At 44.2% G+C, this 14,412-nt stretch overlaps 2 protein-coding genes, 1 long non-coding RNA gene and 1 other non-coding gene across 4 annotated transcripts; 1 reads left to right on the top strand and 3 right to left on the bottom strand.

Moving 5' to 3' along the window:
- Window positions 1-16: 16 nt before the first annotated feature.
- LOC115137315 (coiled-coil domain-containing protein 86-like) lies at window positions 17-2,230 on the bottom strand. Its single transcript, XM_029673578.2, has 4 exons — window positions 1,551-2,230; window positions 1,279-1,408; window positions 885-959; window positions 17-601 (listed from the first exon to the last, which is right to left on the bottom strand). Exons 1-4 carry the CDS (start codon window positions 2,102-2,104, stop codon window positions 470-472), a joined length of 891 nt encoding a protein of 296 aa, XP_029529438.1. The 5' UTR covers window positions 2,105-2,230; the 3' UTR covers window positions 17-469.
- A 90-nt stretch (window positions 2,231-2,320) lies between these two features.
- On the top strand, window positions 2,321-10,205 carry glb1 (galactosidase, beta 1). Its single transcript, XM_029673577.2, has 16 exons — window positions 2,321-2,444; window positions 3,445-3,614; window positions 4,155-4,305; window positions 4,482-4,542; window positions 4,637-4,731; window positions 4,917-5,097; window positions 5,529-5,587; window positions 5,795-5,916; window positions 6,102-6,142; window positions 6,484-6,596; window positions 6,780-6,854; window positions 7,435-7,524; window positions 7,645-7,758; window positions 8,112-8,243; window positions 8,524-8,763; window positions 9,133-10,205. The coding sequence occupies exons 1-16, from the start codon at window positions 2,391-2,393 to the stop codon at window positions 9,385-9,387; spliced, it is 1,953 nt and encodes a 650-aa protein (XP_029529437.1). The 5' UTR covers window positions 2,321-2,390; the 3' UTR covers window positions 9,388-10,205.
- On the bottom strand, window positions 6,966-7,039 carry trnat-agu (transfer RNA threonine (anticodon AGU)). The gene has a single exon. It is a non-coding gene; the product is annotated as a tRNA-Thr (tRNA).
- Window positions 9,773-11,070, bottom strand: LOC135574027 (uncharacterized). Its single transcript, XR_010465138.1, has 2 exons — window positions 10,671-11,070; window positions 9,773-10,514 (listed from the first exon to the last, which is right to left on the bottom strand). It is a non-coding gene; the product is annotated as an uncharacterized LOC135574027 (long non-coding RNA).
- Window positions 11,071-14,412: the final 3,342 nt, after the last annotated feature.

Here is a 14,412-nt window from a genome sequence, read left to right as displayed (position 1 = left end):
TTGGGAGACCCACCGGTATAACAATTTGCTTTGTTTAATGGAACATTGCATTACACAACAGTAAACATAAGAGGTCAAGTAAAGAATTCTTCCAGCCCATGTTTGGATTTGAGGTAGGAGGCACTTTTTGCATCTGCAATGCTCCAGACGGTTACTTGTTTTGAAAGGGTTTGCTGCTCATGCTCTCCAGTTCTAGCAGCCTCACACACAGCGTTGGCCCTAGGCACTGTGTAGATCTGAAAAGGATTGGATAGATTAAGCAATATGGTGAAAATTCCACCTAGCCTATTGAGGGAAAGATCAAACACCTTCAGCCTGGAGGAACTGCAATACCGGGTCCATACGTGGAGCGAACAGAGCAAGCCCCTTTTCTGACTGGTTCTCTCATATCTACATGAAGTGCCTAGGGGGTGGTTCTCAACAGAGCTGTAGGTCTGAACATCCCATCAGTCAACCAAGTGTACTCCCTCTACTTGTCTCCTTTCCGTGCAGCTTTTGGGTTCCTGGGCTGTGATTTCTGCAGCATGGCAAGTGTGTCCCTCTTCTCAATCTTCCTCAGCTGTTTCTTCTTCATCCTCTTGATCTTTGTTGTGTTCCGGATCTGGGATGGAAATATCAGGGGGGGGGATGTAGCGCTTAGCCTGGGGCCATATGTATCAAGTGTCAGTAAGAGGGCTGATTTAGGATCAGTATTGCCTTTTAGATCACAAATGAACAAGATAACATGGGAGAACCTGATCATAGAACAGCACTTCTACTCCGAGACAATTGATACATACGGCCTCTGAAGTCAGCAATAGAGATCTGCCTGGCTCACATAGGTTACAGTGAGGAAAAGACCCCATCTCACTTGAGATCACGTGGGGATTTGTGCGTGTACTTACCACTTGCACAACCTCCCCCTTCCTCTCGTTCTCAGCTCGCCTTTTCAAATTCTCCTCATGCCTCTTCCTCTTTTCCTGTAAGGGACAAAAGATAGCCCCAAACAATTACATCATGAGGGGGGACACAAACAATCACAGTTGTCCTGCCAACCTCTTATGTGTGGTCCATATACTAATGGTGTGTTCCAAGACATCTGCGAACTCTGAAAAATACGAGGTCAAATCCCGACGCCAGTGAGCATCAGGTTGGAAAGTCGGAGCTCTAGATAGAGGCCCAAGTTAAAAACAATTTCCCCCAGTCGGAGCTCGTTCCCCAGTTGTCTTGAACACAGTTTATGCACTACTTTTTAAGATGTTAGTGCACTCTGTAATATGAACAGGTGAAGACACAGACCTCTTTCTCCCTGGCCTTGTCCTCCTTCAGTTGCAGGGAATATTTCTTCACCAGCTCCTTCTCTCGCTTGGCCACCATCTTCTTCTCCCAGGAGGTGCACAGTGGCTTATCTCTTACAAGAGCCGAGAACCTGAAAAACAAAAAGGAGTTCTATAAAAGGTACATTTTCATAAACAATTTCTAGGCAGTGTTTGCATGGGCTGGGCTGACTAGTAATAGTTTGCATATGCATGCACTTAGTTAATGGATTGTAGGCTATTGCAACTACTGACCTTTGCTTGTTGCGGTCTTTCCATACCCGTCCAGATTTCGGTTTACCCAAAGGTATCACGTCACGTTTCTCATTTGACTCTGAATGAGTCCTCTTTTTGGCCGTTTTATTTGGGCGGTGCGGAACAGTCTCCATTGGTACGGGACCAACCTTGTTTTCCTTCTCGTTGCAATGTTGTGACACAGCTGGAATAACGGCACCTAATGATTTCCCTACAGGTGTGTCTGACTTGACCAGTTTTAGACATGCCTCAGCTGTTGCCAATGCATTTGATTTGGACTCACTGCTTGGAAGTTTTTTCGCACGAGTCTCTTCGGCAACTGGTTCGACGACTACAACCTCTGGTTCGGGTTCCGTCTGGTTCTCATTCGGTAACTCTTGAATGACAGATTTCCTTGTTCGGCGTGTTGGAGTCTTCGGTACTTCGGAGTCGAGATACACAGCTGGGGTCCGTACTCTGCGCCCGCTACGAGTCCGAGTCACAACGGGAGGAGGCAACTCGTCCTCTTCGGCGCTCAGTCCTTCGTTTGGTGTTATTTTCTCACTTGTCGACATGTTGTCAAAATTATATGACGATGTGACCACAAATAATCAATACATATGTTATTTACAGACCGTAAGAAGCGACAACGTGAGCAGAGTTCGGAAGCCCACGTGTGTAAGCGATTTCAGGAAGTACGAGCATACAGTTTAGTTTGTGCCTTGAGCATTCTATGAGACTGCCGCCTACCGGTAAGGCGTTAGTACTGTCATAACAGCCATCGTCACATGACAATATCCGACTTCCGCATCTCATCTGTTGAAGTTCAGTCAATCAGTCAGTGCATCACGACATTGAGACATGGCTTGCTCAAGGATTGGAGTTGTGCTACTGTGTTCTCTCTTTGCAAGTACAGTAAGTACTCTTACATGGTTAATTTCGTAGTAGCTTAGGCTGAATTGGTTGGAAAAGAGAACACACGTGATATTGTTTCATACAGCTCACAGATAGCAAGCTAACTAGTCAGAATCCAAGCCTCCTTTTGGCATGCACTTAAAAGGTTGAATGATGTTTAGATTAGCCTATAACTTGGAACTAATCGCAGGTTCATTTAACCATTTACCCGCTAGTGTACTGATTTATCGTATCTTTGTTGATTGCTTTCGAAGTAGCTAGCTAGCAACATTTCAAACTCTGCTTAATTGACATGAACTATCACAGTTGATCTACTGTAAACCATAGAAATTAATGATTTAAATGAATATTAGAATGACCTCTTGTCCTCTGTATTCATTTTAATCGAGAAGTAGGGCTTTTCAACTTTGGAAAAGCGTCAAGTCTATAAAATATCGTAACAGATTGTAGTTTTGGCAACAGGAAAAGAAAGCAGAATATCGGTCCCCCCCCTGGACTTCCTCTCAGTACCATATATTTGGTGGTGAGAACGTTCTAAACGGATGCTTCAGCTTTATAGCCCCAGTGAGGTGTCTGGGTTAACCCTTCTGTCTGTGGTTGATCTACTGCAAGCCATATAAATTAATAACGTAAATGTGCATTACAATGGCCTCTTTTGCTATCTGTATTCATTTTCATCGAGATGTAGGCCTTTTCATTTTATACATCCAGCAACGGCACTTAACTAGGGGGCAACGATTGGCAGTCACGTTGTTGTTGCCAACCTTGTGCCGTCACCTGATAAATCATCCGTTCACCATAAAAAGCTGAACCTGTAACAGAACAGTTGCATGACTGCAATTAAATTCTATCAGTTGCTCTCAAGATGCGGCCACTCAGACAACTATCTCTCTAAAGTCAGTTTGCCGTAGCCATAAAAAAAAACAGCGCACTGACCGCATGGCTCTGCAAGATTTAAAATGACGGTATGTGACTCTTACTCTGTTGAAATCTCTTTCAGCTTGGTGTGCCGCAGACCTTCAGTGTGGACTACAAGAACGACTGCTTCTGTAAGGATGGGGAAGAGTTCCGCTACATCTCCGGTAGCATCCACTACAACAGGATCCCCAGGGCCTACTGGAAAGACAGGCTACTCAAGATGTATATGGCCGGACTGAACACCATTCAGACGTATGTAGACTTAGCCTGACGACTTGTTGTAAAAAACAAACAAACAAAGGTTAGAGACGATCCAATCGCTGATGCCGATCAGAGTATCAAAGCCAATGACGATTTTGCAAACCGCCTCTTTACCCACGTGTGCTCTGGCCCAACCCATTGGTTTCTGAACCAATCTGGGTCGGGAGGGATGCTCAGATCCAGACTCGTTGTGGAGAAGAAACTTACGTCCATAGGCTCGGCGTAGCGTTTAGTCTGGGTATCCAGGCAAATGTAGACTGGCCACTATGTCATAAATAAACTGAATGCCAACCAGTTAGATGAGTGTCTTCAATGTTCCTTCTAGTTTTCAGGTAGTCATTTCAGTGTCCCGTTGGTACATAGGATTGACGCTGCTCAAAGTAATTCAAAGAGCCATTTAATCACATAACCTCCAAATGTTGATAACCCGACAGAATTCTTTCGTCGGGCCTTAAACCTCAGAAAGAGCTATGATTTACCATTCGGTGGTATGGACTTAAATAGTACATCATTGTCCATTTGACATTCCAGGTACGTCCCCTGGAATTTCCACGAGCCCTCCCCGGATCGGTACAACTTCAGTGGGGACAGGGATCTGGAACACTTCCTGCAGTTGGCCCAAGACATTGGTCTGCTGGTTGTACTGAGGCCTGGGCCCTACATCTGTGGAGAGTGGGATATGGTGAGAAAATGACTAAACAATTGTTTTATGATAAATATACCTGTTGATGATATGATGTGTAATAATGTTGTTTTCGGAAGACGATCAATCACAATGTAGTAACGGCACTTTGACATCCTGCAGTGTAGTTCTTGACGGACTGTGATAATTTGCCCATTTCATGACCTGGTCTTTAGGGGGGTTTGCCTGCCTGGCTGCTCCACAAGAAAGACATTGTCCTGCGTTCCTCAGACCCAGGTGTGTATTGACCGTCAGATGAGACTGCAATGGATCCTATTAGTATTTCAATAAAGAATTGTGTTTTTATGACACCCAAATCCGTTTGTTTCAGATTACATTGCGGCTGTTGACAAGTGGATGGGCACGCTACTGCCAATGTTGAAGCCGTTCCTTTATCAGAACGGTGGCCCAATCATCACTGTTCAGGTGAGCCATGTTGATATTCAATGATTAATAAAACATTTATTGGGGAATCAAAGTTTGGATAACTTCATATTGTGCCTTAAAACGCTACAATTCCATAGAAGACGGTTTGTCAAACATTGCCTCATATCCTCAACAAGAGCCCATCTCTCTCTCTCCCTCCCCTCTCCTCCCCTTCTCTCTCTTAGGTGGAGAATGAGTACGGCAGCTACTTTGCCTGTGACTACAACTACCTGCGTCACCTGACCAGTCTGTTCCGCTCCCACCTGGGGAACGACGTGGTGCTGTTCACCACAGACGGGGCCGGGGCCGGGTACCTCAAGTGTGGAACTCTGCAGGGCGTCTACGCCACTGTGGACTTTGGCCCAGGTAGTCTTCTGGGGCACAGATCTAGAATAAAATTATATTCCCAAAATCACTACCATACTGATAATAGGGAAATGGCAAAACTGACATTAGATCAGTGTCAAGAGGGAACTGATGCAGGTCAAAATTTACACAACAAAGGTCAACGGTGATACATTTTCTGTGAAATGCCTGGGATAGTTACTTACTAAATGGAACGGGTATTTTTTGAAGAAGAATAGAAGTGTTCAGTTGGTATGGTATCTATCTGGGTAGTTGTTGATTCATGTGACGTCTAACCTGGCCGATTTCCTTTTGTTTGCCAAAACAGACATGTTGACTCATTGTGCCATAGAAATCTATGACGGATGTGTTATACCATCGTATGCAGCATTGTTCAACAACTGTGTCTGTCTTTGCGTGTGTCTGCCTGTGTGTTTGTATTTGTTTAACAGGTGGGAATGTGTCTGCTGCATTTGATGCACAGAGACAGGCAGAGCCCCATGGACCCTTGGTAAGCATGTTTGTCATTTAGATGTTTATATATATATATAATTTTTATTTCTCCTCTCCAGATACAAACTGATACATACGAACAACAACTTACAGATGCACACAAACCATAACTACATGTCATTAGATGTTAGTGGTAAAAGTCCAACACACTTCTGTCCCTCTCTAGCATGGCCAGATAGTTTCCTGACTGTTTCCTGTGTTGCAGGTGAACTCTGAGTTCTACACTGGCTGGCTGGACCACTGGGGAGAGCATCACTCTACAGTGTCCACCGCCATCGTGGCCAAGTCCCTCAACGAGATCCTCGCCATCGGCGCCAGCGTTAATCTGTGAGTTGTGGTGGATGGATATTGGATATAGACAGAGGGATGAATTGATTGGATAATAGTCCGAATTCTATCACCAATCAACAATGATTGATAGGAATATGTTGACATCACACATGAAACATTTAACATCAAAAAGGCACGGAGGATTTTTCAACTAGTGACAAGTTATGAACCTCTCTGTGCAGATACATGTTTATTGGAGGAACCAATTTTGGATACTGGAATGGTGAGTAAAATTGTTCAATGATCCCATATTCTCTATTGCTCTATTGCAGAACCCAATCTAGTTCACTTTATTTAGGTTTAGCCATGATGTGAAGCTTAGTTTATTTAAGTGATAATGCCCGAGAAGCCGGTGTTTGGAGGATGTATTGGCACGAGTGTCATTAGGCCAGAGACAAAGTCAAGTCAGATGGAACAGAGTCGATAGGCATTTTAACATCATAGATTTAGCCGGTGGTAACTTGTCGAATAGACACCGGCTGGAATGCGGTTTTAACCAATCAGCATTCAGGATTAGACCCACTCGTTGTATAAAATCAGATGTTTTTCTCTTAATATTCTCAGGTGCCAATACCCCCTATGCCCCCCAGCCTACTAGTTATGACTATGACGCCCCGCTCACTGAGGCAGGAGACCTCACTGACAAATATTTTGCCATCCAGGATGTCATCAAACTGGTTGGTAACAGAGTCGTACATCCAACATGTTTGATTAGATGATGCTTTCTTGTGACTTTTATAGCAAACGTTTATACGGTCAGCATTTTAGTACCCTGACTTCTTATAAGTTTGTAATTAAAGGTAAATCGGTCAGTTTTATCACCTAATGATGTCATATCCACCTGTATTTTCCCCCAACAGTATCGGAAGATACCAGAGGGACCCGTGCTTCCATCAACACCAAAATATGCCTACGGAGCTGTGCCAATGAAGAAGGTCGATCATCTTCAGACATTTTAAACATTTGAGTTAGCACTTTTATCAACGTTTATTCGTCATATGCACGGATTAAAGAGAAGTGTACACAGTACAATGAAATGCTAAAAAAGGCACTGCTGAGATTCGAACTCAGGATCTCCTGTTTACTAGACAGGCGCTTTAACCAACTAAGCCACAGCACCAGGTAGAAATGACTAACTTTACCTGACCTTGTTGACACATGGCACACAGTGCGGAGAAGTGTTGCAATATTTACATTTTAACATTTGAGTCATTAAGCAGATGATCTTATCCAGAGAGACTTACAGTTAGTGCATTCGTCTTAAGATAGCTAGGTGGGACAACCACATATAACAGGCATAGAAAGTACATTTTTCAGTAGAGTCAGAGCTTGTGGAGTGGAGGGTGGGGGGGTCAAGTGCAAGTGCTGGTTAAGTGTTGATTTTATATATATATTACATTGTATCATAGGCATGTCATAATACAGTAAAAGCTATTTTCTCTTTTTTTCTCTTGTGTTGATTGAGCACCGGAGTGTACACAGTGTAGAATTTAATCCATCTTTCTGCCTCTTCAGCTCCACACAGTAGTCGATGCTCTAGATATACTATCCTTCTCCGGTCCTGTCAAAAGCATCTACCCGTTGACCTTCATTGAGATGAACCAAGTACGTCCACAAGCTCAATGTCTGTCAGTCCTTTTCTACACTAAGTATAAGCAGCTATGGTTGTTATGATCCAAAATGGCTGAGAGGCTTTACTCCGTGTATTTGTTTTCTCTCCAAAAGCCGTTTGGGTTCGTCCTCTATCAGACCAAGCTGCCTGTGGACTGCAGTAAGCCCACCCCTCTGTCCTCACCACTGAATGGAGTCCACGACCGGGCATATGTATCAGTCGATGGGGTGAGTTAGTCACTGAAACTTCCCCGGCAATTCATTTGGTTTGCTGCAAGTTAACATGTTGGTGCTCAACATTGGTCACAGGTCACAAATCCTTGTCCAAGGAGGACAGGTTCTTGTCCCATCTGCACTAAAACACCCAATTTAGACCTTGTTTAGTGAAATCTGTGTTGTAGTGGTGGACTGGAACCGTGATCTGCACACCATGTAGGTTTCCAGAACCAGGTTTGGTGATCACTGTCATTCATACAAAGTCAGACTGGATTAGATTATCTCAAAAGAGGAAGAGAGAAAAGTCTTCAGGTTCTTCCAAAAAAGGAAAACGTCTGTTGCAATTCAATACGGTCTGTCATTAGGTTGCTGCTGGGATCCTAGAGAGGGACAAGGCCCTGACCATCAACGTGACTGGGAAGGCTGGGAGTCAGGTGGACATACTGGTGGAGAATATGGGCAGAGTCAACTATGGGAAAGACATCAATGACTTTAAGGCAAGAGGTTATTTAAAAATGGCTCCCGGAGTAAACATTTCACTTCCATTAGCTACTTAATTCTACATAACATTATTCGGTCCCACTGAACATTATAGGCTGGTTTCCTGGAAATAGACTAAGTAAAGTTCTAGACTAAGCATTTTGTAGAATTTTAATTGAACCTGCTTTTTAGTCCACCATTAGTATTAATCTGTGACTGGGAAACCAACCCTGAGTGTCCCATGTACACATACACGACTATGATGTTTTGACTCTCTCACACTCTGTCTCTACACAGGGCCTGGTGTCTAACCTGACATTGGGGGCCGACATCCTCACCGGCTGGGAAGTCTACAGCCTCAGCATCGACCAGGCTGTTAGCCAGGGTCTTCTCTGGGAGATGGGCTCCAGGGAAGCTGGCACCCCACCACCTTCTCCCCTCTCCGTCCCCTCCTTCTATGGGGGCACCTTTGTCATCCCGGACGGCATCCCAGACCTGCCACAGGACACCTACATCCAGTTCCCTGACTGGAGAAAGGTGAGGTTTTACCTTCTTTTTTTTTTTTAAGAAGAATGTAATTGTTTGTTGAACTGTACTGTATGTTGTTCCTGAGCAGGCACCCCAACTGCAAATTAACTTTCTAGATAATGTAACTGATCTGCGTCTTCTGTGCGATGACGAGACTGGTGTGTTAGCCCTCTGAGCTAAAGCCTAGGCATTAACCTTAAACACAACTCTTCAGATCTCAGGCAAGGTCACTCATCACATAAGCACTGTTTACTGAACCACGTTAGTTTCATATACCCTGGTGCAACATACTTGTCCCCGAAACTGCTGAATCCTGAACTGAATCTAGACTGAACATAATTGTATTTTTTTCCCCCTTTGTTTTGTTTTGATCACTAGGGCCAGGTGTGGATCAACGGTTTCAACCTGGGCCGCTACTGGCCCGCTCGCGGCCCACAAATCACCTTGTACGTGCCTGCTAGCATCCTGAGCACGGCCGTGCCCAACAACGTGACCGTCCTGGAGCTGGAGGGGGACCCATGCACCCCTGGGCCCTGTACCGTGGAGTTCACCAACACCCCGGTCCTGAATGCCACGGTTAAGTCTGACCACAAACACCAGAGGGCGCTGTTCCATAAAGAGGATCTCTTATGATGAGCACGGATTAAAAATGCACTTACTGTATTTATCTGGAAGTGATCTATTTGCACTGATCTTTATAAAATCGAAGAGTAATGTTTGTAATTTAATCACGGGTGGCTGTACCTCTCATATTACCTCTATTTGACCTCAGTGTCTTAAGCCTACATGATTTTGTTTACACAAGGATCTGTATTCAAGGGGAATTATTTGAACAGTATGTATATATTTAGGGAAATTGAATGAAGTTCACTAAGGAAAATGAGTCATTTAGATGTGCTATGAACTTGAGTAGTACTCTAAATAGAAGTTGAGGTCAGTGGTGCTCAAAGCATGAGCCTGGAGGTTTTCTTTTTATGTCAGGGCACTATGCAGCCAACAATGCCCCTTTTTAAAGGCATTTTCCCTGACGTTCACAGATCACATTCATGGTAAACACTGGCATGTCTGCTCAAGTGTAAATTACCTTTAAAAGTATCTTATAGTGCGCTGTGCTATAGATCGTCTTGAGTTCAATGCTGCCCTATATTGTGAATTGGGGAAACATGGTTGAGAAGGATGTGTCAAATGATCTGTGCCTTATTGTGTGCCACCTAACTGCAGGGATATTATGCTCTCATTGATTTCTGTAATGAACCATTTGGTGGGTCTTGTAAATGAACAGTTATTGTGTTCAACTGGAATCCTGATCTGCTTCTTTTAACAATTAGATTATTTCAAATACTTTGGGATTTCCTTGTATCTTAGTTCAAATTTGTGTTAATGTTTATTGTGCACAAACCATGCTGTACTTTTTGATTTATAAATGTTTTAATAAAATTTGGTGAATGCAATATGATAATGTCATAGCACTGTACAGATCTCAAGTTAGGATTTGAAATACAACCCTACATTAAAACAATCCAAATATTAAACCCAACTATGGAACAATTAAAATATGAACACAGGAGAGGAGTGTGTAAATAGCAACACAAAACACCCATTATTCATTCCAGAAGCCTCTGTTGTGGCCAACAGCTTCTATAAGCCTGCTCTGTAGTGTCTCTTTGGAGGGGTAGATGGGCAGCTGCAACAGAGAGTGACAGGTCAGCGCCTCTGGGAAATGCTGTTGGGAGGAGTTGAGAAGGGTTTGGACCCTCATCCTGATCTGGTTCATACCCAGGATGGGCACACGATCACAGCCAGTGAAGGGGCAAAGGTGGTAAAAGGGAGAGGGCAGTGAATGACAGAATATAACTTTATTCTCAGTAGCCTACGTTATTGGTTCATCTGTTACAATGAAAACGTTCCATACTTACACAGGAACGCTTTCTCTTTGCTCTTCCTCCCGGGGAAGGACTGCCCGTTCCATGATCTCGCCATCACGGTTGACAACTCCATTGTGTCCTCGTCCCAGAGCGCTAAGAACCTTGGCGTGATCCTGGACAACACCCTGTCGTTCTCAAATAACATCAAGGCGGTGGCCCGTTCCTGTAGGTTCATGCTCTACAACATCCGCAGAGTACGACCCTGCCTCACACAGAAAGCGGCGCAGGTCCTAATCCAGGCACTTGTCATCTCCCGTCTGGATTACTGCAACTCGCTGTTGGCTGGGCTCCCTGCCTGTGCCATTAAACCCCTACAACTCATCCAGAACGCCGCAGCCCGTCTGGTGTTCAACCTTCCCAAGTTCTCTCACGTCACCCCGCTCCTCCGCTCTCTCCACTGGCTTCCAGTTGAAGCTCGCATCCGCTACAAGACCATGGTGCTTGCCTACGGAGCTGTGAGGGGAACGGCACCTCACTACCTCCAGGCTCTGATCAGGCCCTTACACCCAAACAAGGGCACTGCGTTCATCCACCTCTGGCCTGCTCGCCTCCCTACCACTGAGGAAGTACAGTTCCCGCTCAGCCCAGTCAAAACTGTTCGCTGCTCTGGCCCCCCAATGGTGGAACAAACTCCCTCACGACGCCAGGACAGCGGAGTCAATCACCACCTTCCGGAGACACCTGAAACCCCACCTCTTTAAGGAATACCTAGGATAGGATAAAGTAATCCTTCTCCCCTCCCCCCTTAAAAGACCTAGATGCACTATTGTAAAGTGGCTGTTCCACTGGATGTCATAAGGTGAAAGCACCAATTTGTAAGTCGCTCTGGATAAGAGCGTCTGCTAAATGACTTAAATGTAAATGTAAATGTTTTGATCCTCTGTCAGTTCCTCAAACACCTCTCAGAATGTGACGATGTTGGGATGCCCAGCATGGTACTCTCCTAAATACACAGTGTTCTAGGGGGGAAATGCCCTCAATTAATATATGGTGAAGCAATAGACACTTGACACCATTCAAACCATTTGTCAAATCAATGTATCAAAACAACATTTTAGCTAGGTTGCAGAACATGTTCACCATGAATCCCAAATCAACCCCAGGACACTTGTCTAATCGGCTCCATCTTGCCCTCTGATAGGTGACATTTCTGCCATATATAGTTTTATGAAGCGGGTGGTTTGGAATTCCTACTGTTAACCAGACGAAAGCTATCCAACGACATCGTTGTGGTATACCACAGAGCCAATGGGACTCAACACCCTTTCATCAATGCTGCTCTGTCTGTGCAAGGTATAACATGTTGTTCAAATAGCTAGGCTGCTATACAGTCATATGAATAGAATAAACATGAATAGAATCATTGTCATATTGCTATTATTAATTGCTTGCTCTCTCTCTCTAGGAGGCCGGCACATCCCGTAGGTATACCAACCACTGCATCAAGACGACTAACATCCAGCAGCTCTCTGATGCAGGTCTGGAGGCCAGAGAGATCAAGGCTGTGAGCGGCCACAGAGCCTAAAGCTCTCTTAGGAGCTATTGGAATCCATCCACGGAAAAGAGGAGATGGAGTAACATCCTAACAGCTAGCTGCGTGCGACTATAAGGCAGTTGTTCCTGTGGAATGGCGCCCAGCTTCGCTTGAGACCCCGGGGTTAGACAGCTACTTCATTAATTGCACACTGAATGGAAATGTGCAATTCAATGTGTATCATAAATAAATAGCTGTCCATGTTGTGAACATCGGGGGGAAAATTGTGTGGTGTTTGATCCTTGGGTCAAAGGTGCGTAGAATATGTTTCCTTGTCAAAATCACAGACAGGGCCTTCTTCCACACCCCAATGTGCTTGGTCATGAGAGAGGGCTTCAATGCGGACCAGCAGTCACCTACAGGACATGGTAACACACAGATTACTTTCTCAAACTATTTTGTGGGGGTATAGAATTTGGTCTACTTCACAATCATTCCAGGGGCAACACGAGAGTGTACACATTTAGTTTTAGCCCAGGAATACCACACTCAATAAAAATAATCACTGGTTTTTCCTAAATCTAAGTCTAAATCTGCCAGACAACGAATGAACAAGGACAAAAGAAGTTGGCAACAGCACAAACAGACTTACGACTACGTTATTGTTGATTAGTTGAATTTGGGGTGACACACTTTAAACATTTTAAATGGAGGGCAACATTACCGAGGACCTGCAGCTTGTTGGGGTGCAGTCTGAGGATAGCAGCAAATCAAATCAAAGTTTATTTGTCACGTGTGCCGAAAACAACAGGTGTAGACCTTACAGTGAAATGCATACTTACAGGCTCTAACCAATAGTGCGAGAAAAAAAGAAGTATGTGTGTAGGTGTGTGTGTGTGTGTGTAGGTGTGTGTAGATAAGTAAATAAATAAAACAACAGTAAAAATACATTTGAAAATAACAGTAGCACAGACTGATCAATCTTTACTCCATTTCCCAGCTGCCCTTGCTCTCCGTGCCCAAATGAGTAGATCTTATTGGAGGGCCCCACAAATGCTAATGTGTGGTGTCTAATGTGGCAAACGGACATAGAAAACATTTCTCAAATCAACAATGAATTCTAAAAAGGTCTCATGCTAAGATGAAAATAACCAAAACAGTCCTACACAACATTTAGTCAATTCCAGATCATGTCTAATAAGTGTAACCTACCTTCCACAGGCTATCTGGGTCACCTTTAATCCACAAAGTTGCCCCACCACTCGAGGTCGTAGTTCATCTCGGAGAGAGTTGTGTGCAAGCTGTCCATAGCAGCCTGAGCCAAATGTGAACACCACACCTTCCTAGAACAAAATCAACCCAGACTGTTATCATATAGTGTTATCCTCTAGTTAATTAGGACGTTTCAATACGAATTTTCAGGGAACTAAAAACTACAACATTGAGACACCCATTTAAATAAATACACATAAAAGGAAGACATATTGTATGGTCCAAACAACATTTAGTTCAAATGATAGGGAAAAGTGTAATTATGTCAGAGAGATATACAACCTTTGTCAGAACGGCAGTATGTTCTCCTCCACATGAAATCAAAACAGTCTTCTTCAGATTCAGGCAATCAACAGGAGCTGGAGCACTTCTGTCTACAGAAAATTGGGTTCATTTAATTATAATGTTTTATTTACAAAACAACACATACCTCATATCACACACATGACACAATTTTGTTCTCTCATCCTGGTCAAAATAGTTTTTCAACTACAAAGAAATGTGGTTGATAATAGATAAATCAGGGGTCTCCAGCTGCAGCCTGAGAGAACTACTGAGTGGGATGACTTTTGTTTAAACCCAACACTAACACACCTGTTTCAAATAATGTACTGTTCATGGTCTTCGATCTGGACCTTGATTATTTAAATATATTTAACAAGAGTCAACACATATGCTATTGTGTAATGTATACTGTACTTGTTGTGTCCCCTAGTCCCAGTTGCCCGGCGGTGTTCTTGCCCCAGCCGAACACAGCTCCAGAAAGGGACAGAGCGAAGCTGTGTTCTCCCCTGATAGAGACTTCAGGGGCTTGGGGGACATGGACATGTCGCGTGGCTTGCCCCACCCCAAACCCAGCTGACTGGTGCAGTGGTGGTGCAGTGGTCTGAGGCACTGCAACTCAGTGCAAGAGGTGTCAATGCAGTCCCTGGTTTGAATCCAGATTACATCATATTTGGCTGTGATTGGGAGTCCCATAGGGCGGCG

This window comes from Oncorhynchus nerka, linkage group LG11 (genome assembly GCF_034236695.1).
Source record: "Oncorhynchus nerka isolate Pitt River linkage group LG11, Oner_Uvic_2.0, whole genome shotgun sequence".
In the NCBI taxonomy this organism is placed as follows: Eukaryota; Metazoa; Chordata; class Actinopteri; order Salmoniformes; family Salmonidae; genus Oncorhynchus; species Oncorhynchus nerka.
The sequence above is the reverse complement of the archived record's forward strand: the minus strand, read 5'-3'. Positions and strand labels throughout refer to the sequence as shown.

Excerpts from the sequence above, each read along its gene's own strand:
- glb1 (XM_029673577.2), top strand. The coding sequence starts at position 2,391 with ATGGCTTGCTCAAGGATTGGAGTTGTGCTACTGTGTTCTCTCTTTGCA. Across the intron at positions 5,588-5,794 it reads CAGAGCCCCATGGACCCTTG|GTGAACTCTGAGTTCTACAC; the intron begins GTAAGCATGTTT and ends CCTGTGTTGCAG. Across the intron at positions 8,764-9,132 it reads AGTTCCCTGACTGGAGAAAG|GGCCAGGTGTGGATCAACGG; the intron begins GTGAGGTTTTAC and ends TTTGATCACTAG.
- LOC115137315 (XM_029673578.2), bottom strand. The coding sequence starts at position 2,104 with ATGTCGACAAGTGAGAAAATAACACCAAACGAAGGACTGAGCGCCGAA. Across the intron at positions 1,409-1,550 it reads AAAGACCGCAACAAGCAAAG|GTTCTCGGCTCTTGTAAGAG; the intron begins GTCAGTAGTTGC and ends TTTGTTTTTCAG. Across the intron at positions 960-1,278 it reads ACAAGGCCAGGGAGAAAGAG|GAAAAGAGGAAGAGGCATGA; the intron begins GTCTGTGTCTTC and ends TGTCCCTTACAG.